Source organism: Geotrypetes seraphini, chromosome 1 (genome assembly GCF_902459505.1).
Source record: "Geotrypetes seraphini chromosome 1, aGeoSer1.1, whole genome shotgun sequence".
Classification (NCBI taxonomy): Eukaryota; Metazoa; Chordata; class Amphibia; order Gymnophiona; family Dermophiidae; genus Geotrypetes; species Geotrypetes seraphini.
Window position 1 is genome coordinate 336,373,783 of NC_047084.1, and position 27,816 is coordinate 336,401,598.

Here is a 27,816-nt window from a genome sequence, read left to right on the forward strand (position 1 = left end):
CTCCTTCAATTTGAAATCACAGAAACATGCAATGATATACTTGGTTAGATTATCTTGGGGTCTACCCAATACCAGATGGGAATGTTCCAACTGAATATGGAGTTCATCTCAGAGTCCGGCTCTTTTAAAATACATGGTCAAGTCACATTATTATGACCACCTGCTAATATCCAGAATAATTGCCTCTGGCAGCATGGATGGCAGCCATACACCGTGTGAGTGACTCAATAAGATGCTGGATGATTATTAGAGGTATCTGGAGTACATCCAACAGTTGCTGATATGTGCATGGTGGTGAATCCAGTAGTCAAACATGCTGATCGAGGTGATTCCAAATGTGCTCGACTGGGTTAAGGTCTAGGGAAGTAGTTGGAAGTCTTGGACATGCTCTGCAAACCACTTGCAAACAATTCTGGCAGTATGACATCGAATTGTCTTACTGAAAGATCCCATCGGCCATTGGAAAGATCGTCAACATGTTCGGGTGTACTTGATCAGCAAGGATGGAGAGATACCCATATCGGTTGAGAGTATCTTCCAGAAATATCAAGGGACCCATACCATACCAAGAAAACATTCCCCAGACCATAACGCTGCTGCTACCAGCTTGAGTATGTCCAACAATGGCTGCTGGGTGTCTATTCTCAGCGGTTTGGAGCTCAAAAACGTGACTCATTGGAGAAGGCAACCCTCTATCAATCAGTCAGTGCATGTCCAATGTAGGTAGTCTTGTGAAAATTGCAGCAATTTTTTGTGATGAACCCTCTTGAGCATTGGTGCAGTCACCATCCGTCTGCTCCGTAGCCCCATTCGCAACACGGCTCACTACAGTCATTTTAGACACACATCTTGAAGCCCCCTGGTTCATTTGGATGGCGAGTTGCTCCACAGTAGCATGCCAATCGACCTGCATTCACCTCTCACATCAATAGGCTCTTAGAATGCACGTAGCCAAAAAACTGTGCAAGTCCTACTACACATGAAAAAACTAATAGCATGTAGATTTTGAGGGTGCTGAGAGCTAGGGAGTCATGCTACCGCCATAAGCGCCAACATCAGTTCCTCCCCAGTATTTGATAACAATTAAAAAGGTGAAAATGCAAAGTGATGCCACTCTTTCTGCATGAATACGCTTCTAAAGTTGCTGCTCCCACATGACATCCCTATTAATATTTTACAAAAGGCTCCACATTTGGTAAAGCTGCCCCCACAGTTACCACATTGGGTCATCAAAAAGGTTCCATTTATCCACTCAAGCTACATTTTAACCACAGCAGCCCGTGAACAGTTCACAAACTCCATCGTTTCCGAAATGCTGCCACCCTTGACCCAGAAGACGACGATCATGCCTTTTTCAATGTGATAAATCGCACTTTTCCTCATGACAGCCACAGTTGCTATACTAGTAACTTGCTGACATTCCATCTTATATACCCACAAAGTCTGCATTGGCTTTGCATCCCTGATGTCAGAAGTAGGTGGTGGTCATAATAATGTGACTGGACCGTGTAATACGCACAGTTATTTGTAAATGCCTTTTTCTAGATAAATGATTCTTTACGATTGCTGCTTGTTGAAGAATTTTCATACGATTCTTTGTATAAGCCTTTTAGGCTTTCATTTTTTCAGAGTTGATTTTCTGAGGATTATTTGTTCATGTTTTGTCTGATCTTATTTGTTTTATAGAATTATGTATGTAAATTATTAAACTGTTTAGATTTAAACGGTATAGAATTTTTTAAATAAACAAATTAGTGTAACCTAGGCAGTTTCCAGTTACTCAGGAAATAGCCAAAACTGCATAAAAAATTTCTTTCACTCAAATATTTCAAATAAATTTAATATGCATTTAAAATTAACAATATATTACAGTTACCACAACTGTAGCTCAGGATAAATTTTTTTTTTCTAATGTCCAATCACACACCGGTCCAGGACAGATGACTTCAGGCAAACAGGTGTTTATTTTTCTCTTCTTCTTTCTTTCTTGCGTTTGATTGCAGTTCTTGTTGATCCCTACTACTCTATCTATTAACAAATCATATATATATAGGAAAACCCTAACTATTCTCCAAGATTCCACTTTAAACTAACTATATAAAAGAATAGATAATTGAGATAGCCCTAAACTATACCCACCCACAATTAACTAATATTTCAATAAACCTCTTATAACCCCAAAACACAAGGTGCATGTCACCAATGTTAAAACTTGGGGAAAAAACCCCCAAACATTGAATAAATGTTTCAGAAATACTATTATTACAACACAAATTACTCCAAACAGGATACTGTCTTCTAACCAAATCTAAATTATTACTGTTCTTCAATAAATTCAAAATTTACCTTTAAAAACACAGACAACTTCCAACACACAGCTGTCTACAGAGAAAACCTACCCAAACTCAACTGCTCTCCTTGGCAGTTTAGAATACTAGCCACTTAAAGCTACAGAAATATTTTTTATAACCTTGGTTACATTAGCATGTGGGCCCTTACCACCTATAAAATAGGTGTCAGTGAAGGCTTATGCAGTAGCAACATAGTAGATGACGGCAGATAAAGACCCGAATGGTCCATCCAGTCTACCCAACCTGATTCAATTTAAATTTTTTTAATTTTTCTTCTTAGCTATTTCTAGGCAAGAATCCAAAGCTTTACCCTGTACTGTGCTTGGGTTCCAACTGCCGAAATCTCTGTTAAGACTTACTCTAGCCCATCTACACCCTCCCAGCCATTGAAGCCCTCCCCAGCCCATCCTCCACCAAACGGCCATATACAGACACAGACCATGCAAGTCTGCCCAGTACTGGCCTTAGTTCAATAATTAATCTTATTTTCTGATTCTAGATCCTTTGTGTTCATCCCACGCTTCTTTGAACTCAGTCACAGTTTTACTCTCCACCACCTCTCTCCGGAGCGCCTTCCTGGCATCCACCACCCTCTCCGTAAAGTAGAATTTCCTAACATTGCCTTTGAATCTACCACCCCTCAACCTCAAATTATGTCCTCTGGTTTTACCATTTTCCTTTCTCTGAAAAAGATTTTGTTCTACGTTAATACCCTTCAAGTATTTGAACGTCTGAATCATATCTCTCCTGTCTCTCCTTTCCTCTGGGGTATACATATTCAGGGCTTCCAGTCTCTCCTCATACGTCTTCTGGTGCAAGCCTCCTATCATTTTCGTCGCCCTCCTCTGGACCGCCTCAAGTCTTCTTACGTCCTTCGCCAGATACGGTCTCCAAAATTGAACACAATACTCCAAGTGGGGCCTTACCAAAGACCTGTACAGGGTCATCAACACCTTCTTCCTTCTACTGACTACGCCTCTCTTTATACAGCCCAGCATCCTTCTGGCAGCAGCCACTGCCTTGTCACACTGTTTTTTCACCTTTAGATCTTCGGACACTATCACCCCAAGGTCCCTCTCCCCGTCCGTGCATATCAGCTTCTCTCCTCCCAGCATATACGGTTCCTTCCTATTATTAATCCCCAAATGCATTACTCTGCATTTCTTTGCATTGAATTTTAGTTGCCAGGCATTAGACCATTCCTCTAACTTTTGCAGATCCTTTTTCATATTTTCCACTCCCTCTTCGGTGTCTACTCTGTTACAAATCTTGGTATCATCTGCAAAAAGGCACACTTTTCCTTCTAACCCTTCAGCAATGTCACTCACAAACATATTGAACAGGATTGGCCCCAGCACTGATCCCTGAGGGACTCCACTACTCACCTTTCCTTCCTTCGAGCGACTTCCATTAACCACCACCCTCTGGCGTCTGTTTAACAGCCAGTTTCTGACCCAGTTCACCACTTTGGGTCCTAACTTCAGCCCTTCAAGTTTGTTCAACAGCCTCCTATGAGGAACTGTATCAAAGGCTTTGCTGAAATCTAAGTAAATTACATCTAGCATATGTCCTCGATCCAGCTCTCTGGTCACCCAATCAAAAAATTCAATCAGGTTCGTTTGGCACGATTTACCTTTTGTAAAGCCATGTTGCCTCGGATCCTGTAACCCATTAGATTCAAGGAAGTACACTATCCTTTCTTTCAGCAAAACTTCCATTATTTTTCCAACAACTGAAGTGAGGCTCACCGGCCTGTAGTTTCCTGCTTTATCCCTGTGACCACTTTTATGAATAGGGACCACATCCGCTCTCCTCCAATCCCCAGGAATCACTCCCGTCTCCAGAGATTTGTTGAACAAGTCTTTAATAGGACTCGCCAGAACCTCTCTGAGCTCCCTTAGTATCCTGGGATGGATCCCGTCTGGTCCCATCGCTTAGTCCACCTTCAGTTTTTCAAGTTGCTCATCAACACCCTCCTCCGTGAACGGCGCAGAATCTACTCCATTTTCTCGTGTAACTTTGCTAGACAATCTCGGTCCTTCTCCAGGATTTTCTTCTGTGAACACAGAATAGAGAATGACACGGTGAAAAAATTGGTCCCCGTCACCGCCCCGTCCCCGTCTCACCATCCTCTGCACCGCCCCGTCACCGCCATTCCCTTCACCGCCCCGTCACCGCCACTGCCACCCCATTCACCGCCCCGTCACCGCCACTGCAACCCCATTCACCGCCCCGTCACCGTCACCGCTGCATATATAAAAGCCTCAAACGGGTACGATTTTAAATACTTTTCTTTATTTACGTATAAAGGAAACATTCTTTAAAACTTTAAAACTTAGTTAAATATTAGTTAATAACTATACAAAAACAAACACGACATGTACTTTTAATGCTTACAATGTTAGCCTACATGGTAAGTAGACGCGGCCGCTGTACCTAATCGCGGCAAATCGTGTACCTAATCGCGGTCACTATGCTAATCGTGATTAGCATAGTGACCGCGGCTACGGCTGCAAGTCTCCCCTCCCCCCAGCGATCACGGCAGGAGGGCACCCAACCCCTCTTGTAGACCCCCCCCAACGGCCCTCCCGACAATCGCAGCAGAAGGGTACCCAACCCCTCCTGCCGGTCCTCCCAATGGCCTCCCCTAAGATCGCCGGCAGGAGGGTACCCAACCCCTCCTGCTGGACCCCCCCCCCCCCCCAACGAACCCTCCCACCCCGGAACCCCCTTAGTCTTACTTTCCAAGTTGGACCGGACGGCTCCTCACACGTATGGCCAGCAGGCTTGCCTCCGTCCAAATGAGGCGGGCCCGCCCCTACCCTGCCCAACCCACAGGATCCTAGGGCCTGATTGGTCTAGGCACCTAAAGCCACTCCCGCTATAGGAGGGGCCTTAGGTGCTTGGGCCAATCAGGCCCTAGGATCCTGTGGGTTAGGCAGGGGAGGGGAGGGGCGGGCCCGCCTCATTTGGACGGAGGCAGGCCTGCTGGCCAGACGAGCGAGGAGCTGTCCGGTCCAACTTGGAAAGTAAGACTAAGGGTGGTGTTTCGGGATGGCGGGGTTTGTTGGGGGAGGGTCCGGCAGGAGGGGTTGGGCACCCTCCTATTGGCGATATAGGGGGCCGTTGGGGGGGCCGGCAGGAGGGGTTGGGCACCCTCCTACCAGTGATCATAGGGGGGCTATTGGGGAGCTGGCAGGAGGGGTTGGATATCCTCCTGCTGCGATCGTCGGGAGGGCCGTTGGGGGGGGGTTGGGGTAGGCAGGAGGGGATGGGTACCCTCCTGCCGCGATCGTTGGGGAGGGCTGGTTCTGTCGGCATGAAGGGCTGAGCACCTTCCTGCCGGCGATCGTCGGGGGGGGCGGGTTCTATTGGCAGGAAGGGTTGATCTGACAAATGAGGAGCCAGTATATTGGGGGGCGGAGTCAATGCGGCAACGTGCAGGTGAAACACAGGTAAATAGCGGTTCCTAGAAGGGGGGACATTGGCCTGCGGGGACAAATCTATTCACCGTTTTTGCGGGCGGTGAAAGGATTTGTCCCCGCGTCTGCGGCGATTTGCTAATGAGGTCACCATAACCCGCAGCCAAACCGCAGCCACGCAGCGGTTCGCTGCGGGGATCGCTCCCCGTGTCATTCTCTAACACAGAACAGAAGTATTTGTTTAGCACATTCGCTTTCTCCTCATCACTTTCCACATATTGGTTCCCAGCATCTTTTAGCCTAGCAATTCCATTTTTCATCTTCCTCCTTTCACTAATATATCTGAAAAAAATTTTGTCTCCCTTTTTTTACATTTTTAGCCATTTGTTCTTCCGCCTGTGCTTTCGCCAGACGTATCTCTCTCTTGGCTTCTTTCAGTTTCACCCTGTAGTCCTTTCTGCTCTCCTCTTCTTGTTTTTTTTTTATATTTCACGAACGCCAACTCTTTCGCCTTTATTTTCTCAGCCACTAGGTTGGAGAACCATATCGGCTTCCTTTTTCTCTTGTTTTTATTGATTTTCTTCACATAAAGGTCCGTAGCCATTTTTATCGCTCCTTTCAGCTTAGACCACTGTCTTTCCACTTCTCTTATGTCCTCCCATCCTAACAGCTCTTTCTTCAGGTACTCTCCCATAGCATTAAAGTCCGTACGTTTGAAATCTAGGACTTTAAGTATCGTGCGGCCGCTCTCCACTTTAGCCGTTATATCAAACCAAACCGTTTGATGATCGCTACTTCCCAGGTGAGCACCCACTCGAACATTAGAGATACTCTCTCCATTTGTGAGGACCAGATCCAATATCGCTTTTTCCCTTGTGATTGCTGCACTTCAATGGTAAGATTACTGCGTGGCCATTAATTAGGAAAATGGGAAAGTTGGCCATTTTCTAGGCTTTGCGCACTGGAAAAACACATGTACATGTAAAAAGACCCTCATATTTTATCTCCTAGCAAAATAGCATCTGAACGCAGGGACCTCAGCTAATGAAAACTGAAACTAAAAGCCTTAGTGCTTTTATGATGGCTAAGATTGCGCCACATTTGGCGTGACAACTGATGTCATCTCCACAGAGGCTAATTCCTAGAATGTTGATCATCTCAAATGTACAGACAAATTCCTGCTAAACATTTGTTATCAAAAGCATTTGGAGCACTCTATAAACCATTATGCAAGATCACAACTGCATTACTTGCAATCACATTAAGCACATACAAAATGGAATGCAATGGGTAGCCCCCCTCCCCCAAAACCACCTTATAGTTCCTAGTGATCGCCAGTTGGTCTTGCTCATGTTGGCTCTACTCTCAAAATGTCTGCTGTGAATTCTTGTCATTCTGGTTCTTCTGGTCACTCTGGCTTATGGGGGGGGGGGGTTTAGGCTATGCCCTAACCGAGTCCCTAGCATAGGGAGTCTTGATTCCCAACCCCCTTTATAGTTATGGTGAGACCCTGGATCAGCTGAACTATTCCCCTTTTCTGGGCTTAAAGGGACTTCCCAGCCACCTTTTGTAGGTCCTGTCCCCCTCCCCCTTTTCTAGGACTAAACAATAGGGTTGTTTCCTTATAACAGTGTCTCGCAAACTTTCTAACTGGCGGCACACTAAAGCCAATGCCCCGGCCGGAAGGCACCCAGGAGTGCGTGGACATTGGCATGATGATGTTATGTGCATGTGTGATGTCATTACATCAACGTCCGCGCATGCACGGAGGCCCATCTGTCCGCAACCCGCTTCGGTGGAGGGATCCGAGGGGTGCAGGGAGAGGAGGAGAGACACCGGCTAGAGGGGAGTCATCTGCACTGGCTGACTGCCTACAGGATGTGCCTCTCGCCACAAGAGGCACGTCCTGTAGGCAGTCAACCGGCGTGGACGACTCTCTTCCTCACCAGTGTGCCATGGCACTCCTGAAATCTCAGGAGGCGCACTGGTGTGCCACGGCACAGTTTGCGATAATCTGCCTTATACGACGAACAAATTGTTATGTTGTTATGCTCCCATGGCTAAAAGATGATCTCTCCTTAAGCACCCTCTTTTCCTTTCCACGGGCTCGGGCTACCTGTGATGGGATGTACCCAGTCACAAGGACAAAGCATAAATTGCACAGGAACCAGGAAGTGACTTGAGAGGGTGATCCGAGGCCAGCGCGAGTAGCAAGTTAGAGATGTTGCACATAGCAGCAAAGAACCAAAGAGGTTGGGAGGGAGGGCTGAGAGGAGGAGAGGCGCCAGCACCCTTTTATACTGTAAGCACTGAATTGTTTTGACAGTGGGATCATTTAAAGACAATACACATCATCAATATCTAGAACATCTTTTGTTGAGAAAAACCCCCCAAGCATTTGCACCTGGTAAAGAATTTGGAGAACTGCCGCAGTCCTCTGGATCTGAGCATCTATTCTTTGCCAGTATCGAGGTTCTATCAGCTGGTACAGGTATCTGTTAGCTGCCTGCTGGTGTATTCTCACAAGGGTCTGGAAAAATGACTTTGGAAGACTGACCCAAAGGGATTCTGTAAAGGAACAAAGGTTTAGATCTGTAGATATTGCGTTCACACATTTCTGGGCATAACCGAGGTACTTTTACAGTTCTTAACCATTCTGCCTTCCTTAGCTAAGGTTTGGGTAGCTCAGCAAGAAACAAAGACAATAGAGGAAGCCTTGGTTGAGCATTACCGGGAAACTAAAGGAACTGGGGGAAGCCACTGCCAGGCCTTTCTCCAAACAGACTTGCAGAAAGGCTAGGACCATCAAAATAGGAGACCGTAAGAGTCCACCTGGTCCCTTGAAATCTTTGGACTGCCAGTCAGACTGACCCCAACCAAGACCTCCACTGAACCTCGAAGCACAATGGGGCTGGAAATACACAGCTGGCACTCTAGATACCACAAGGGGGGCAGGGTTACTTATGGTGCCATCAGCCTGTGCTTTAAAAAAATTCAGAAGGCAAGCTGGCTCCCAGGGGGAACAGACCCCAAGCTCTGAATTGGCACAGAGAAGGCTGGTTCCACAGGTCCACCCGAAGGTTTGTTCTGAGAAGCTGCAGTTCAGCTCCGCGGAACCTGCATCAATCCCCAGGCAGAGATCTCCTGAATAAGGGGGCTCAAGGCACCAAAGCCACGGAAAAAAAATGAACTTTCGATGCAAAAGAGGAAAAAAAAAGCAAAGCAGATCAGAAACACCTCTGCACGGTTCGCTTGCAAAAGGAAAAAAACTGAAGGAGGCATTATACTCTACTGCAATGTGGGAGGTGCTGAAAGCTGCGAGCATAACTTCTACAAAACCTGGTTCACTGGTTGAGATTGAACACCATATGAAAGAAATCTGGAGTAGATGTAACAGAACACCTACTACAAGCGAGTAACTTCATTATATTGGCACAAGATTGTAAATATCTACTATATGCTCCAGGAATATGATTAGTTCTTTCTCTTGGCTACCTCCCATTGCTCAGTCCTCTTTTACATATCCCTCCTCTCTTAAATCACCCCTTTCCATCCAGTCTAGATCTACCCTCTCAAATTTTGTAGCAGGAGACATACTGTCCCACCAAGGGAAGGTGTGTTCTGTAAATGTCATGTGATTCTGTCAACAGGAGACGTGTCCCATAACTGCACCTTGAAGGCAAGAGACCCTCTGTCTAGCTCTCTAGAAACCTCACCTAGTATTTGTTGAGCTTCTGGCCTTAGTCTCAGGATAGCTTCTACCAGCAGGTTTATGAGTGTGTCACAGTCACCAGCCTGACCTTGCACCCGGATAAGCTCAGGGATGATCAGATACACTCGAAGAGCTTCTGCAGAAACAGGACAGGGAGGCAGCAAGGGCAGCAGCGTCATGACAGCAACCGTCACCTAAAAAAACACACATTAATGTTTACTTCCACAGAGGAAGGCATTTACCACAGCAAGATTATATATATTCTAAGAAAAATACATATAAGCAGCTAGCAGGGTAGGCTAGTGGTTAGAGAACTGAACTGGGAACTCAGGAAAGCCTCTTCAATTTCTGCTTCTATTGACGCACACTATGGACCTTCAGGAAATCATTTTGCCTTATTTTAGAAGCATTCCTATGTGCAAATAGCAGCTTTTACATGTGTAGATTGGCATACAGGAGTAAAAGCCATTTTATAAAAGGGGCTATATACACATGAGCAGTGGTTTTCAACATTTTTTCAGTCAGGTCACACCTGATGGGCAATGCTCACATATGTGACACACTTTGGTCTGACACCAGTGTCTCTCAAACTTATTTATTAGAATGTTTTACGAGGTACATTTTAATTGAAATTATAAAATTGCAAACCCAACAAAGAATTAAATTTGAGGGTTATTTATTTAAAGTTCTTTAAGCTACATATGGGTAATTGTAACAACGGTGAAACAAAAGTAGATAGAATAGAATTGCTAATCAATGCGATGGATGTGCTTGTTTCTGAGTGCAAATGAACTCAAAACGTAGCTTGATAGTCAACAAGCACACATGCATTTCATCATTCACCATCTGCAGTCGTCTTTTTTTTTCCCAATATAATTTGCTGTTAATCATCTATTCTGCAGGAGCTCTTCCCTGATGCAGCATAGTTAAAACATAGTATTGTCAGCTGACAGCTTTCTGCTAGTGAAGTTGTCTGCTTGTTATATACTGAATTAATATAAAACTGAATCGAAATTTGTAAGATTGGACTAATGAGGAGCTTTGCATTTAACTTGTCAGTGCTTATGTTATTTCCTGTTTTCTTCATTTGGATCATTCTCATTTTCTAAAAAGACAGTCTTTTGGCTCTAGTAGTCTCTTTCATCTCAGTTTTTAACTAACATTGCCAGAGGTTGTGGTAAGAGCAGATAGTATAGCTGGTTTTCAGAAAGGTCTAGACAATTTCCTGGCTGAAAACTCCGTAGTCTGTTATTGAGACAAACATGGGGGAAGCCACTGCTTGCCCTGGATCGGTAGCATGGAATGTTGCTGCTCTTTGGGTTTTTGCCAGGTGCTAATGACCTAGATTGACCACCATGAGGACGGGCTACTAGGCTAGATGGACCATTGGTCTGACCCAGTAAGGCTGTTCTTAAGTTTTTTTTAATGTATGGACTACATTTGGTCTGGTTTTCCAAGATGGTATTTTTTCTTATGTTTATTAGACAAGAGGTATATAATACTTCAACCAAATCATATAAAGGATCCAAAATATCAACAGGACAAAGTAGCAATAATATAGAGACATATTTTTCACCCCACTCCCTTCCCACAATCAACCCGTTCCTCCTTCCCAGAAATAACAAGATGCTTAAGTTGTTGGATATATGACATAAATAAATACATTTAAAGCAAATATTAATGGCCACTTGTAAAATTCAGTCTTTATCCAGCCGAAAGGGATCACGATCAATCAACTACTCTTATGAATCGACTGAATATCACCTTAATTTATAAATTTAAGCATTAAGGTGATATTCAGTCGATTCATAAGAGTAGTTGATAAATAAATACATAACATGGATTACAAACTCAACAGTCAACTATAAACAGTAGGTGTCAATGAATTTTGAAAAGGTTCCCAGGTAGATTGTAAGACTTTCCCACCAGGAGAATCTATATGCCTCTCCACCTGAAGAAGCTGAATCATTAGTGCTCTCCACTGCTCCAAGGAAGGAGAATCAGCATCCAGCAAACTTTTTTTTTTTTTTTAATTTTTTAATTTAAAAAATTTAAAATCAAATATACAAAAATCCACTTGTTACAGCAATACGGAATATCATTTTTAAACAGCCAAGGAAAACAGTTAATTGAAACCATAAAGTATTAAATAACTATATAGGAAAAACTGAAAAAGGGAGAACCCTTATTCATTTTCAAAATAATTATTAAAACTCCTTCTTAGACCTCTATTATAACTAGCGGGGAACAAGAAATAAATGAGACAAGGAGGTCTCCATTAATTTAAACAAATCATAACATAAATCTGAAGCAATGGCATACAGCCTAAATTTTCTGCAACACTTTCATATTAATTAATAACTTTCTTTGTGTCCAAGAAGTGTCGAAGCTGTTCTGGTACAAAAAAGACATACTTAGTCCCAGCATATCTTAAGAGGCATTTACAGGGATAACCAAGTGGAAATGTGGCTCCCATTTTTAATACTTCATCCCGCATAGCTAAAAACAACTTTCTGCAGTCTTGAGTAGCCTTTGTAACATCTGGGTATATCCAAACTTTTTGACCCATAAAGAAACTCTGTGAAGAATGAAAGAAAGCCTTCATAATTGCATTCAAGTCCTGCTCAAACACTAAGGAAATTATCAACGTTCCACGGTATTCAATTTCTTCCTGGGAGCTTTCTAATATACCTGTTATATTATTGAAGTCCATTGATTGAGGGTTATCAAGTTGATTAGGAGGCAACTTTTCTAAATTCCTAGGCAAGTAATACATTTTATTTACTGGTGGCAAAAGTTCAGAGGAGAATTTCAAATCCTCTCTCAAATAGTTTTTAAAAGTTTCAATCGGTGTAGCGAAAGCAACTTTAGGAAAATTCAATATACGCAAGTTAAGACGCCTGTTATAGTTCTCCAGTTCGATTTTCCTTTGATGAAAAAGTCTATCTTTTACCACAATTGAAGAAACATTTTGCAATGAAGAAATCTTTCATTTTTTTCAAATTTTATATTAGTTTCTGTCTTAATATTTTGAATCGTAGTCAAATCATCCAGTTTACTCACAACATTCAGCATGTCTGCTGCAGATTTTGTAAAAGCAGCTTCCAACTTCTGGAGGACTTTCCATATGCTTTGAAGTGCCACCGTCTGTGAGGAGTCGGCAAATTCCGCTCCTCGATAGGTAGTTAATTCAGCATCTTGGGTTTGCCTGGTGCCCTCCTCCGTGTGAGCTCATCGGCTTTTCGGGACTCACACCGCCCACGCCTTCCACTGCCGGGTTCGGTAGCGATCGTGCTGCTGGGGGGGAAGCGATGTCTCGAACCCCATGGCTCCGGTGTCTCCTTCCACCAGAGCTACAGCAGGGATTCCCCCACCTAATACGGATGGTGAGCATGTCAGGAAGTGGTCCATCTGCGTTCGTCTGGCTGTGAAAAGGTCCAGCCAGATAACGCCCTTACGTTTGCTGTGAGGCATGGTCCCGAAACGCTGGTGCAGTTGGGACCCAGGAAAAAGAAGTAAAGGCAAAAGGTAAGACGGAGCACTTGCACTGACTGCTAACACGCCGCCGCCATCTTGTTCCCCAGCATCCAGCAATCTTAATGATATTTATTTTTTAATATAATATTTTTTGAGAATCAAGAAGGTACAGAACTCTGAAACACATTCTATAGAACACTAGACCAAACAGTAACATTTATCAGTACACAACAGAGAACTGACATGAATAAAAGTTAGGATCAAAGGGCAATAACAGATTTTCATTTCATTTCATTCCCTCCCACCCCAACAGGTGTACTTGTTCTGCCTAGCCTTCCCCGAGTAAGTTTTATGGGGTAGAAACGTTGCTCATACAATTGAGGCTGGAATCATTTACATAAGTTGTAGTACAAGTTCTTTAATGATGCTAGTTACTCAGTGTGATGCTCTAAGCTCCCAGGGGTGTCCAACCTGCGGCCCGAGGGTTGCATGCGGCTCCGTGAAGGATATTGTGTGGCCCCGGTCGAGGGCGATGCAGTGTTTTCCTCTGCTGCCCCTGGGTGTTTACCATCTTGCCAGCTCCCTCCTCTGTCTTGCTGCAGCGTTTGTGCGGCCCCAGAAACATTTTTATTGGCCAATGCGGCCCAGGGAAGCCAAAAGGTTGGACACCCCTGCATTAGAGCAACCTCAAGTAATGCTCTTTCCTACATTCTGGGTTGAGGCGATTCTGTAGAGGTCCATAACATCAATAGAAAACTTTCTGTACAAGCATATTTGCTACCCGCAAATTTTTTCTTATGCTCAAGGAGCCTCTCCAATGTTGTGTGTTCTGTATCCCTCCCCCCCCCCATAATAGTAACACCTTGCAAGTCCACTCAATTTGAAACAGAACAGTCTGCCAATGGAGGTGGATGAAGACGATAACTGTATCTGAATTCAAGAAAGCATGGGATGATCTGATGGAGAGGAAGTCACTGTAGGACTTAACAGGATTTTCACATTCATTTTTTCAAACTGAAACCAGGTTGAAGTTTACCTGATGGAAGTGTGAAATGAATTGTTTTATATAATATCTCTGTTCAATTCTCCTTGTCCACATCACTTTGGGCATGATATACTAAAAGGTTTTTCCATCTACTGGAAAAAAAGCAGCCCAAATCTCTCCAAGCCTCTTGAGTGTTTTAGTGTCTAATTTATAAGCTTGTTTTTCATACACACAAAATGGTTTATAGTCATAAGCGCGAGACAAACGCGTGTCGACATTTGAGAGCGGACAACTGAGCGCAAGACTTCAGCGCGCCGCTCTAAAAGCTTCTTTTAAAGGACTCTGATGGGATGTGGGGATACCCCCCAGTTTACTTAATAGTGTTGGCGCTGCCGTTGGGGGTGGTTTTGGGGGGTTGTAACCCCCCCATTATACAGAAAATGTAACTTTTCCAAAAAAATAGGTAAAAAGTTAAGTTTTCTGTATAATGGGGGGTTACACCCCCACGCCCCTCCAACACGGCAGTGCGAACACTAATAAGTAAAGTGGGGGGGATTCCCCTCCCCGCATCCTCCGTCGGAGCCCTTTAAAATAAGCTTTTAGAGTGGCGCGCTGAAGTCTTGCTCTCAGTTGTCTGCTCGCATTTGTCTTGCGCGCTTTTGTCCCGTCACCCACAAAATGCTAAAATAGGTTAAGTAATCAGATCCTTTCCAACTTAGTCAAATCTTTCTGATGACGCTTCTTTCCTCCTGCACTTACCTGCTTTATGTTTAAATCATTTTTATTTCAATTTCAATAATACAAACGTAACACAACACAAAAACAGCTTATAGCAACAACCACAAAAATTCCCCCCCCCCTCCTGTCCCTCCCACCCATCCTGGGAACAGCCACCCTACCAACTCCAAAAATGGAGTGATGTGTATCAGTTCAACAGTCTACTTCTGGCACTTGGGTTCAATGTAGCAGAGAACGGTAACCAACACTGGAGAAACAAAGTGCCCCGATTAGAGCGTAAAGTGGGAAGAGCTTGACGTTCAAACCCAGCTAACTGTATCATCAGAGTCCACCAGTGCATCAGGGTTGGAGTCTGGGGCGACAACCAACATTGTAGTATGGTTTTAATGTCCATAAGTCGCGCTACCCCTTCGCACAGGGAACAAGGACAGTTTCAAAGTAAAGAGGAAAGCATCAACAGGCCTTCAGGAACAGTTCCACATCAAGGCAATCTGATTGCCCAATCTTTGCCAAAAGGCCTTTATGCCTGGACAGGACCAGAACATGTGTCCCAAAGTAGCTCGGGGTGCCCCACATCGAGGGCAACAATTCGAATAACAGAGGCGTGCCCGATACACTCGAGTCGGGGCAAAGAAGGCCCGCAACAAAAACTTGTAGTAATGCTCCAATTCTGCTGAAGATTGTAGTGCTCGAGGGCCCAGTTTCACACTACGTTTTATAACCTCCGCTGATATAGGAACCTGGAAATCCATAGTCCAACGAGCTGCCACCGCTGCACAGTCTAGGTCTCCTGCCAATTCCTGCAAAAACTGATGATGAAACTGGCGTGGAATAGGAACCTGGGCAGTCAAACAGAGATTCCGATAGTTTTTCCTGTGTTTCTTCCAGCAAAGCAGTGCGAGGCAGAGAAAAGATATAGTGATGTAATTGTTTATAATTATACCAGTCCCGGAGTGCTAAATGAAAGGACTCCCGCAGCTGTTGACTTACCTGCTTTAATACTCGAAGCTTCTGTTGAAGCTTCGTAAAGAAGAGAGAAATTGCAGCCATATCCAGCCCAGATATCCCCTTGGAAGTTCTGAAGTGTTCATCATTACTGGGGAGGAGAGAAGGCGAGAGAAATAAATCAGTCTCTTTGCTCATTAACACAAGAGATGAAGAACAAACCCCCCCTTCACCTTGTAGCATATACAGCATCAAGGCTAAACCAAGCTGGCCTTAAAGGAGAACACTAGTTTCAAACTCTAAGGCATGAGGAAAGATCTGTGGTACTAACTACTTATTATAGAACTCCCCTTTTGTATTATCAGGATAGCTTTATTGTTTTTCCAAAGATTCTTGTCCCCTTTTCTTTCCACCATTTTCCTCCTGTCCCCTTCTTTTCTTTCATCTTTTCTCCTTTCTAGATGCTCCAGGTAGCATTACTAAAGACATCCAAATATCTAACTTCTGAACAGATAGGAAAAAAGTGCTTTAAAAATCCACAATACAAAGAGGAAACATTCTAAAACAAAGAAACAAATCTTGCAAATGTGAAACAAGAAAATGGAAATTGGAACCAGCCAAGAGAGTTAAGAGTAGGATCACAACATAACCATGTTTCAGCAGAAGGTGCCTGTATTAAGTGGGTCCAATATCTATTGAAATTAACAGTATACTCTTGCCCTCTTCCTTATGTTAAAAGAACAGATATTCCTGATCAATCTTCTAGAAGATCCAAAATCATTAATAACAATTCTTTGGTATAAAAAGTATGACTTAACATTCTATTTAAAACCTTTGTAAAGTTTCTCTAGACTTACTGGCCAATCGATGAGGAATCTCTCTTATGATATAAGAATGTGGACACGAATATATCAGATTGGACTATTGTAGCTCTATCTACTTAAGCCTAACTAAGAAAAACCTCCACAGACTCCAACGGATTCAGAATGCCGCGGCCAAGCTCATCTTCGCTAAAAGTAAATTTGACCATGTCTCCCCGCTCCTGGCCAAGCTCCACTGGCTTCCGATAATCGCCAGGGTCCACTATAAATGCGCCTGTTTAACTTTCAAAATCCTATATGGTATCCTCCCTCCCTTTATCCCTCTTTCTTGGAATTCCTCAAACCCTAATACCACCAGATCCTCCCACAAATTAAAACTATCCTTCCCCTCGCTAAAAGGCATTTCCCATACAGGAAAGCTAGGGACCTCCCTCCACTTCAAATTCACTGAGCTCTGGAACAACCTTACCTCCCCTCTTCGGAACTTGAGCTCTCTCCAAGTTTTCCGCAAACATCTGAAAACCTGGCTTTTCTCAAAAAATGTAAGTCTCCCTCCAACTTAGGAATCAAGGAAACTCTTATATCTTGCCATCCCAAGTCCTGTAAATTTTCTTCTCACTTCTACCTCTAACCCTCTGTTGTAGTTCCTTCCTATTTCTCCTACTGTAAACCGCGTCGAGCTCTACGAACGTGGAGATGATGCGGTATACAAACCTAAGGATTAGATTAGATTTCAGCAAACATTGCACTCCTGACACAAGCACATTCCAGGAGAAATGTTCTAGTTATGAGAAATTATCAACTAATTTTTTTTTCCATATTTAGATGCAATCCATTTGCCCCCAGTCATTCAGCAATAGATGAAATAGAAAAGACCAACAAAGAGTGAAAGTGAAACCACAAGGAGGAAATGTCATCGGATCTAATGGCAGCTTAAAAGCACAGCTCCGGGCAAACTTTGTGATCATGTAAGAATCACAGCAATCTGAGTAGTTAGATCAATATCTATTAAAGCCCTTACTTCTTATAGTAAGCCTAGGTGACTTGTAAACAAAAAAGCGATCTGTGGATTTAGCGGAATTTGCTTACTCAGGATGCCCGACGCCTAAGCCCATTGCAGAGCTCTGATCCAACAATGGCCTAGCTTCATTAAACTCACCTTTCTGATCCAATCCGTGGCTGAGTCTTGCTGGGTGACCGATTCACTAAAATGTTCCCATTCAAATGATCTGATTGGACACATGCCCACAAGCAATCTCACGGATCGTTGTAGAGCAGGGATCTGAAAGTCCCTCCTTGAGGGCCATAATCCAGTCAGGTTTTCTTGATTTCCCCAATGAATATGCATGAGATCTATGTGCATGCACTGCTTTCAATGCATATTCATTGGGAAAATTCTGACTGGATTGCGGCCCTCAAGGAGGTGACATGCATACCCTGGACATACAGATGATTCAACTGGACACTACAGACCTATATTCTCACTTGTATATGCTGGACACTACAGACCTATATTTTCCCATAGCCAGGCCCAGCCTGTACCTTGCTGTCTGTAAACATCTGCAGCCTTTGCAATGCTAACAATGATGTTCTTGTTTCCATTCCCTGCTGGGAGGATATTCCTTCAAGGTTCTGCTGAACTGTTATCAGTGCTGTATGACTTCATATGCCAGGCACCCTAGAAAGCCATAAAACTTTTATAATGAGCAAGGAGCCCTGCTCATGTGGGTGTAGCGAGATGAGAGAACTTGGAACCAAAACATTTGCTCCCTTTCTCTGAACCAAGTTACGGGAACCAAACAGCTGGATTGTTGAAAGGTCACCTTTGCCAACTTTCATCATACAAGGACGCCATCCCGAATATGCACAGAATTGTAAAACCACTAATTAGCATCTACATGTCTCAGTGCTGAAAGAAGAAAGTTCACCAAGAGTTCTCTGTTTCTGCAAAGCCCCCCCTTTTACTGGGGAGGGGGATGGAGGTGAGAGAGGCGTGGACGGAGAGGAAGAGTTAGCTATACATTATTTTATGTACCAATAGGGAATTACATAACCAGAATTCGGGGATGGACTTTCTTGGAACATAGGAAGAATTTCTCTGTATAAAAATCACGTGTATTTTAGGTAGAGCCAGAGAGATTCACTTACTTATGCTACGGGGAACTGCTAGCCCCCTGCTAAGCATATGGATGCAAATTCTTCTCTCCATTGCATATTCTGAACTGACAATACATTTTTCTATTATGCCTTTGCTGCTGTAATACTTATAGTTTTTATACTAACAATAAACAAATATTGTCTGTTTTGGAAGATACAATGCCGTCTTGTAGTTATTCCAATGAGGTAAACATAGCAGCGTTTACTTCAGAGGGACTTTGAGATCCCTGTTGTAGAGTTATTGAGACGCATGTGCAGGAAGCATTTCAACTTCATGAGCCCTGCTCCCGCTCTGCGTTTAGGCAGGGACCCTGGGAAGCCCCACCCACTATCTAAAATGTCTACCCTATCAGCGCTACAGGGGAAAGGTTGCAAAGTGGAATGCACTTCATTATATGCTAGCAGTTATTTGATTGACATCTTCAAGGCTTTGCTAGTTAAAAATTGCTTGCCCAACAACTCAAATTATTGTTTTAGGACTTCGCTTTGCAGCCAGACTACAGAACAGAACACGCTTCAAACCCACGGGTTAAAATCGCAATTTAAAACCATGGGCTGGCAGAGAGGCAGTGCGGCAGAAAGCAGGGCGCTTTTTTGCACAAGGGAGATGTTTTATTTTGATGGTTTCAGGGCTGGGATTTCAGGGCAGCACAGAGCAGGACAGTTGGCAAGGATGTGAGTGACTGGTCCTCAGCAGTCGCTTCTTTTTTGATCGGCCAGCCCAATCGGTGTTCCTTCCTACTTTGCATGCCATTTCTCCTCATTTGCATGGACGGATTGGATCGGGTGGGAGGTTGATCGGCCAGGAGGTTAGTAAATCAGGTCAGGGTTGGAGAAGGCTCGCAAACTGGTCAGAGAAGGCTCGCAAAGCTTGGAATCTATCCCAATAAGCGATACTCAGACAGACCTACTCAGTCAGTTGGCTCCTGTGGCACAAGCTTAAGATCCACTATCCGAGATTTGTTCCTGGATGCAGGATATTAAATCAGACTTAAAGGCGAACAGAACTGATGGACTTTGGCACTGACCTCCGAGGATAAATCCAGAAGCCGAGCCACAGGCTCGAAGAGGCTGAGACTCAATAGGCTCACTTGATGAATGGCTTACTGAAATTCAGGTTGCCTCCCAGGCTGCTTCTTCTGTCACTACTTACTGTCAGGGCTCACTTGCATGCAAAAGAGATAGTGAATCAATCACTGTTTTAAAATCAGCCAGGAATCGGTCAACAGCGATTGAATCGCTATCTTTAGTGAATCTGGGCCTTAGTCTCTTCGAGGGGTAACACCATTGCTTATTATGCTTTAAAGGTGAAACGTTCTCTGCTCTCACACCATTCAACAGGGCTTACGATGTACTCTTCTTATAGACCTTTTGAATATGTTTACACACCAGATAGCTAATTTTCAGCCTGTTAAAAATAGTCAAAAACAGTTTAAACCTATACAAGACCAATGGTGAACACTTCACCCCAATAAGGACATGAAGACAAATTATAGCAGTGTCTTGGGTGTTTGAGGTCTTGGGAAAAATACTTGAACTTACCCACTCTTCTATGAAACCACACTAGCGGTTTAGCTCAAAGAGGGCACAGAGAGCCGCACGGAATGGTCCGCTTTGCTCCCGATGCTCATTGAGTTCCTATAAGCATTAGGAGCAGCGTGGGCCATTCAGCGCGGATCCCCGCGCTAGAAAATGCTAGCGCAGTTTCGTAAAAGAGGGGGGTTAGCATCAGTTCGTCCTCTGAACTTGTTGGCATTAAAGCATTAATTTATCTAAGTAACTTTGTGCTTTCTAAATATTATTTGGATTCACCCGTATGTCTCGATGTTTATTTTGACACAGTTACCATTCATATGACTAATTCATCTCATCAAACTTGGTAACTATTCAAATTAGAGTTAACTAAAGCTGTGAACCGATTTTTACCAAAACATTTTCTTCTATCCAGCTCTAGGACAACATTATGGTTCCGATTCTATAAAGGTGCCTATATTGGCACCTACTTTAATTGAGCGATAGGCTTAATTAGTGCTGATATTGGCACTCAACATCTCACAATCAGCCTTACATAATTGGACTTAATTGAAAGTTAGGTGCCTAACTCAATAAAAACGCGATTCTATAAAAAGTAGGCGCCTAGTCCAACATGCCTATAGTAAAAGTAGGCGTGGTGAGGGGGCAGATCATGGGCCTGTTTTTTTTTTTATTAGGCAACCCTTTGTGAATTAGTTGCTGTCAAGACTCAGATATCACCACCTAACTTTAGGAATAGAAAATCCTGGCATAAACTGGGGGACACCTAAGTGTTGGGATGCTGAGCGCCACCTAAGCATGCTTAGACAACACTTTCTTCTACGAAACTGTGCAAGAAGTTTCTAGTGCAGAGAGCCGCACTGAATGGCCCACGCTGCTCCTGACGCTCATAGGAACCCTATGAGCGTCGGGAGCAGCGCGGGTCAACCAGCATGGCTCCCCGCGCTAGAAACTGCTAGCGCAGTTTTGTAGAAGAGGGGATAAGTTTGATTCAATAATGAGCACCTAAGTTTTATAGAATCGGTGCAGATATTGGTGCCTAACTTTAGGTGGACTTTATAGAATCAGGGCCTACATGCCTTCAACAACTTAACTCAAAAAGGGAGGAAAACCTTACCTTTGTTTCAAAAAACTTCCATTGATACAAGCCGCAGATGAGAAAATCAAGTCAATTTGGCTAGAATTTAAAAATATAAAACAAAACAAAATCAGATATTAATTATCAACTTGTCAATCTATACAGCTCAGAGCAGAGATGTGAACGCTCATAGGAACAAAATAAGATTTGAAAAATCCAAGTAAAAAAACACAAAAAGCTCCAGGCATCACAGTATAAAATACCTTGGTGGGAGTGATTTTTTTTTTTAACTAGCGATGCTCAGCACATTAGCATACAATCTTATTTGCAAGAAAACCTTTTGTGCATTGGGGCCTTAATAAGAGTTATTGTTTCTTATCAGACCACATTCAGGCTACAGATGAAGTATACTGGAAAAAGAATTAAATAAGACTAGAAAAGAGCAAAAAAAAAAAAATAATGCAACTGTAATGTTCTGGATGAATCACTTTCTAGAATGTATATTGTTTCATAAATGTTATCTCCTCAGAGAATCATCCTGAATCCTTGTATCTGAATATAAAAAGACTGATACTCAAAGCACTTTGTCTGAAGAACTTTAGGGTTTACCCAGGAAAAAAAAGCATTAGGTGCTGCTTATATCAAATTTTTGACCACATATCTGAAATGTCTGGTTGTGAACTTGAGTCTGGGAGGAGAAATGGGAGTGTGCTAGGTGTGTGGACTACACAGATCCAGACATTGCCAATAGCCAGTGCTATCTGGTTTAAATTTATGCACATAAATAAAAATAAAATAAAAATAATCTATTATCCAGTTAACTTTATGATGATACTGTAGCACTTAGTAAAACCCCTGAGGAGGGCAATTCCAACATTGTCTGCATTGCTAAGATTTATATAGTTCTTTTTTTTTCCATGAAATTTTATTGAAAATTTTATCAAAATACAAAAAGACCAAATCAAAATCAACATTACATTAATACAATAATTCCAGTAGAGAAATTTCCATAATAATATAAAGAGATCAAATATGAAAAGAAAAATAATTTTTCTTAATTTGTGTCACAACCGAGTATAACAGGAGGAAAGATCATAAAAGGGGGAGGAGAGAAAAGAAAGGAGTATTTCTCTGAGAACAGCAGGATGGCAAATCTGGTTAAAAAACTACAAGCCAACCGATGACCTTCTCACTTATCAAATCTCTACTGCAATACTTCTAACCATATTTCCCATACTTGGCTCTTCTACAGTTTGCTTGTTTAGTTTTTACTGTGTTATACAAGAGGTCATTGTCTTTCATTGGCTTCCATATTCTCGTAGGAATACTGGCTCATAGCTGGAGAGGAATATCCCTAGAAAGCAACAGTAGTTATGGGAGGCCTCCTTCTCCACCATCACTGCAGTCCACAGAAATGCATGATGCTGATTTGAACAGAAGACTCTGTATATTGCCCCCTCCAGTCTCCTTCATGGAAATTATACTTTCCACCACAGTATTTTGAAATGCCCTGAAGCTTCCCGGAGAAATATATAAAAATGTATATTATATTCAAATAGTAAAAATACAACTGCAGGAACTTACCCTCTTGTTTTATGCAACTTTTTAGAATTCCCATTAGCAATCCATTTATCCACCATATTCTCTTCCACAGTTGCAATCCTTCTATTTGGGTTCTGCAAAGAAACAGAAAAGTCAAAAAAATTAAGTTACATGCAGGTCTCCATGGCTTAGTGTAAATACAGACCACCACTGCAACAGGGGACTGGGGGATGAAAGAGATTGATTTAAATTGAAATCAATATGGTCTTTCTTAAAACTTTAAAAGAGAGAAAGTTTCATAAAAACAGATGGAGTCTCTACTAACTCACTTCCTATGGAATGATAAACCCCACAGAATTTCCATTCAAAAACTGAAAGCCCCGTATCATTTGGGCGGTGTTAATTTTCCTGACCTCGCATTTTATCATAAAGCATTCCTTCTCCGCCAAGGGGCCGAATGGATCTCTTCCTCTTCCTCTTCTCTAGACAGTCCTAACTGGTTGCGATTGGAGTCTTCCATTGCATCCCCCTTCCCTCTTTCCAGATTGATGGGTACAGCTAACCCTCCCCATATATCCAAAAATCCCATCATGAGGGCTTCATTTAAAGTCCTTACTGATTTGGACCAACAATTAGAAGTACCTTGGAGCGGATCTGCCTATTGTCCCATTTGGTTTAATAAACTCATCACAATCGATGGCAGATCTGTTTCATGGCCTTTTTGGTATAATCAGGGCATCTGGGATATAGGAGACATTTGCCACAAGAATGGGACGTTTCTCACTTTTAGTGAACTAATGTCTGACTTTGCAATTAATGAGAAAAATTTTTTCCGCTGGTTGCAACTGAAATCTTCTGTGAAAAAAGCTGGCCTCAGTTCAGTGGTGTTCACACCTATCCCTACATTAGCTACCCTTGCTAATCAATATTTAGCACTGGGTCATACAGCCTCTCAATTTTATAAATTCCTAAAATCCATTACGTCATATCCACTGTCCTCCCTGAGATCCTCCTGGGAATCGGACCTGCACACTACTATATCTGATGAGGCATGGACAAGCATATGTAAATCTATCTTCCACACTTCTCGCTCTGCATCCATCATACAACAATCATTCTTCTTACTACATAGAGCCACTTGGACGCCCATGAAATCTCACCGCATTAACCCCTCCTTTTCTAAGACTTGTTGGTCCTGCAATCTATCAGATGGCACTCTAAATCATCTTCTCTTCTCCTGTCCCTGTATTAGCTCTTTTTGGTCCTCAGTTTGGAGCACAATTTGCTCCATATTCCACATAGATATTGACTTGACATATCAAATGCTTCTACTGAAATCTTTCTCACTTAATGATATGATACCTGACTCTGATCATTTCTTACTAGATCTTTTATTTACTCTAGCTATCAGAGCTCTCCTATCTTCATGGAAAGACTTAGCTAAAGTCTCATATACCCACTGGTGGAACTTGGTTTGTTCTACCTATCGAACCGAAGCATACTTAGCTAAAGCTTCCAATAGGTTTCTCCGCTTCGACATCAAATGGAATGCATTAAAATTATACTTGCACTCAAATTAATTTTGATATTCCTGCTTCCGTTTTTTGTTTTGTCATGATACCAGAATATTTTTCAAGGATTGCATTTCCTCTTTGTTTAGCTTTATTTATTTATTTTTTCACTTATTTATTTATTCATTTGGATTATATTGTTTTATGCATTTATTCCTGTTGTGTTTTGATTCATACTTACTCTCACTCCCGGATGTTAAGAATACCTATTAGGCACATGTTTATCTTATCTCATATGAAGTTATTGAAATGGATGTTCTCCCATCTCATAGATATGCAATCACTTAAAAATTTCTTTTTGGATGTTTGTACCTTGTATACATCTTGTTGGCGTATTCATCCGTTCTTTGTATTTTGTAAAACTTTAATAAACAAACCTTGACTAAAAAAAAAAAAAAAAGAGAAGCGGTGCTAGTTATATAAGGTAGTTTTTTTGGGCACTTGCTTCAGTGATGTAATTTCCTCTGGAGTGTAATAGACACAGTAGTAATGAGCCCGACAGTTTTTAGCATTGTTGCAGATTTACATACTGCTATGCGTGTTTGTTCAGCTTTTAATTTACAAACGGTAAGGTCTGTTTCATTCTAAAGTGCTTTTATGCTGGGTTTGGTTAATGTAAAATATTTGTGTGGCTGCTAAGTATATTATTATACTTCTGGTTTCTGAAGTAACATTTTATTTCTGTTTACCTAAGTAACACTCTCTTATCTGATATTCAGTATTCTGAGTAAGGCTAATTGGCAGTTTTATGTTTATACGTAATTTTCCCCCTCTTTTACCAATGCGCAACATGGTTTTAGCACTGGCAGCGGTGGTAACTGCTCCGGCGCTTATTGAATTCCAATGAGCATCAGAGGAGTTACCGCCACTGCCAGCGCTAAAACCTATGCTACGTGTTAGTAAGAGGGGAGTTTATTTGAAATTACACTGGTGCATCAACGGGACCTCTGTTGTGTTTTTTAGATCCTTTCAGTTGTTCCTCCTTTTTAAGTGTTGCTGCTAAATATGTGTGTCCAGTCTTTGGATATGTTTTAAGTTTCAGGCATGTTTTAAGTTTCAGGCACCTAATTAATTTTTTTTTTTTTTAAGATTATAGGATATGGTACTCTTGTAACATATCTGCTTTTATATTTAACGTGGTGCAGCACAGGATATATGGTATGTTACACTTTCTTATTCCTATTTTTACTTAGGGTTCCTTTTATCAAGGTGCGGTAGGCGGTTAACGAGCGGAATACCGCGCGTTCAACCGCCTGCCGCACTAGTCGCTAACGCCTCCATTGACGAGGCATTAGTTTTTTGGCTTGCCACATGGGTTAGCGCGTGATGAAATGTCCGACACGCTAACCCCCGTAGTGCACCTTGATAAAAAGGAGCTCTTACTCTCTGGTTTTTATAATCTCACTTCATCATGGTTCAGTTGATTCTTGGCTTCAACTTGTAACATATAAAAATTTTTTTATCTCAATTAAAAAAAAAAACCAACTTTAATTCTAGTTAGAAATTCAATTTATACCCCTATTATAATTTTAGATTTCCACTTCACAACTTAAATAATTGGTCACCATGTTTCATGCCTTTACACACAACGCACTATTTATTTGCACATATATTAATATCTCACCTCATTATGTACATATATTTTAGCTTTAATATTAAATTATGTTATACAACCTTTGTGTTTTTATTTTCTTAAGGACTCCTGAGGAAGGTATATGCTACCGAAACATGGACTGTGTTTAATCCCTAGTATATACATTCTCTCTGGATTTTGTTGCCTCATTCTTTTTAATAAAGTGGCTTGATTTTGTATCCTATTTGTATCACTTCCACATTTTGTATTTTAGGTTGTTTCTTTTTGGCCACCAGGCCTGGGATTTCTTTGTTGCAGTGTTTGCATTTTGCATGCACACCTGCAATACCCATAGGTAGAGGAACATCATTAAAATATTCCCAAACTGGGTCTCTTTTGTGGCCTGTTGCCAATATAAGTTTTCTCCTCCAAGGAGAAAATAATATGATAAATCACACAAAGATCCTAAGATTTGTGGAGTATTCTGCTCAAAAGGTTTCACTTTCATTTTTACTGCCTGCCCTTCAACTCTGTATATTTTAAACATTTTTGCTTTGAAGCAGAAGTATGTTATCTCCGCAGATACAAATTCACAGTTTTGAGAAATTGAGCATATGTGATAATATCTTCTAGATAGAAAAATTGCTATAGTTACTGTGGCTAGGTTGCTGTTAGCAGAAGCATGGAAACAACCTGAGGTCCCAACCCGCTTACAAATTTTGTGCAAGACTGAATATGTCTAAATCAGGGGTGTCAAGCCTGCAGCCCAGCTCGAGAGATATGCGGCATTTTCCTCACTGCCGCCCCCGGGTGTTTACCTTCGGGCCGGCTCCCTCCTCCTTCTTACTGCAGTGTTTTTGTGATCAAAGCCAAGGGCAACGGCTGACCCGGAAGTATTCCCTCCGACATCGCAATGTCAGAGAGAAGGCTTCCAGATCAGCTGGTGGATGCGCATAGGAGCCGTCACCCGCAGCTTTGAGCAGAAAAACGACTGTAGCAGTGAGGAGGGAGCCAGCTTGAAGGTAAACACCCTCAGGAGGGTGGCATAAAAGGGAGGAAAGGAGAAGGGTGTGTTGGGACTCGAGAGGGAGGGAGGGGGCATGAACTTAGGGCACAGAATGAAGGGAAGGAGGGAGGGGAGCATGAGCCATAGGATGGAAGAATGGAGGGAGTGAGGGAAAGAGATGCTGAAGTGAGGGAGGGAATTGAAGGGGAGAATTGGGTGTCAGAGAGGAAAAGAGAGATGGTGCACATGGGGAGATGAAGAAAGAGAACTGTTGGGTATAGAGAAAGGGAGGGAGAAAGAATTATTGGGCAGGGAGAGGGAGGGAGAGAATTATTGGACATGGTGGTGGGAGAGGAGTGAGGTACAGATGCATGGGTGCGGAGAGAAAGGGAGAACATGCTGGGCCGAGGAAGCCTCCTGCACTGGGTTGTTTTTTGGGGTTTTTTTTGTACAAAGGGGGAGGATATTAAAAGATGTGCCAGATTGGGCGTGGGGGGGAGCTTATGGGGCCAGAAACAGAGGACAGAGAGAGAGAGAGATGGTGGGCAATGGTCTGAAGAGAGAGATGTTGGACCTGGGGTGGTGTGGAGGAAGAGGGAAAAAAATACTTGAAGGGAGAACTATTGGAAAGAGAAAGGGAGAAATGGTGGATCTGGGGGGAGGCAGGCAGGCAGGGAGAGAGATGGGATGGGGGGCAGTTGGGAAAAGAAAGGGAAAGAAGTTGGATCTGGGTATGAAAAGGATGGAGGGAGAAATGTTAGGCCTGTGGATGGAAGGCAGAGAAATGATGGAAGGCAGAGAAATGCAGCGTCTCTTTTTTTCCTTCATTTCATTGTTCAGAATCAAGGGGGAGGGAAGAAGAAAACCAGAAAGAGAGGGAGCAAAATGTTGTACCATAGGGATAG

The 27,816-nt window shown here is 42.6% G+C and overlaps 1 protein-coding gene across 2 annotated transcripts in view; it reads right to left on the reverse strand.

Annotated features, from left to right (window-relative positions):
- The window catches only part of LOC117367053 (E3 ISG15--protein ligase HERC5-like), a 194,553-nt gene that overhangs the window by 125,325 nt on the left and 41,412 nt on the right, over nt 1–27,816 (reverse strand). For both annotated transcript variants that reach the window (XM_033959271.1, XM_033959279.1), the window contains exons 9-13: nt 22,804–22,895; nt 21,259–21,318; nt 15,676–15,781; nt 9,490–9,679; nt 8,178–8,341 (exon numbers count right to left, since the gene is read on the reverse strand). In XM_033959271.1, the coding sequence (XP_033815162.1) occupies nt 8,178–8,341; nt 9,490–9,679; nt 15,676–15,781; nt 21,259–21,318; nt 22,804–22,895 (612 nt within the window). The remainder of the gene's footprint in view (nt 1–8,177; nt 8,342–9,489; nt 9,680–15,675; nt 15,782–21,258; nt 21,319–22,803; nt 22,896–27,816) is intronic.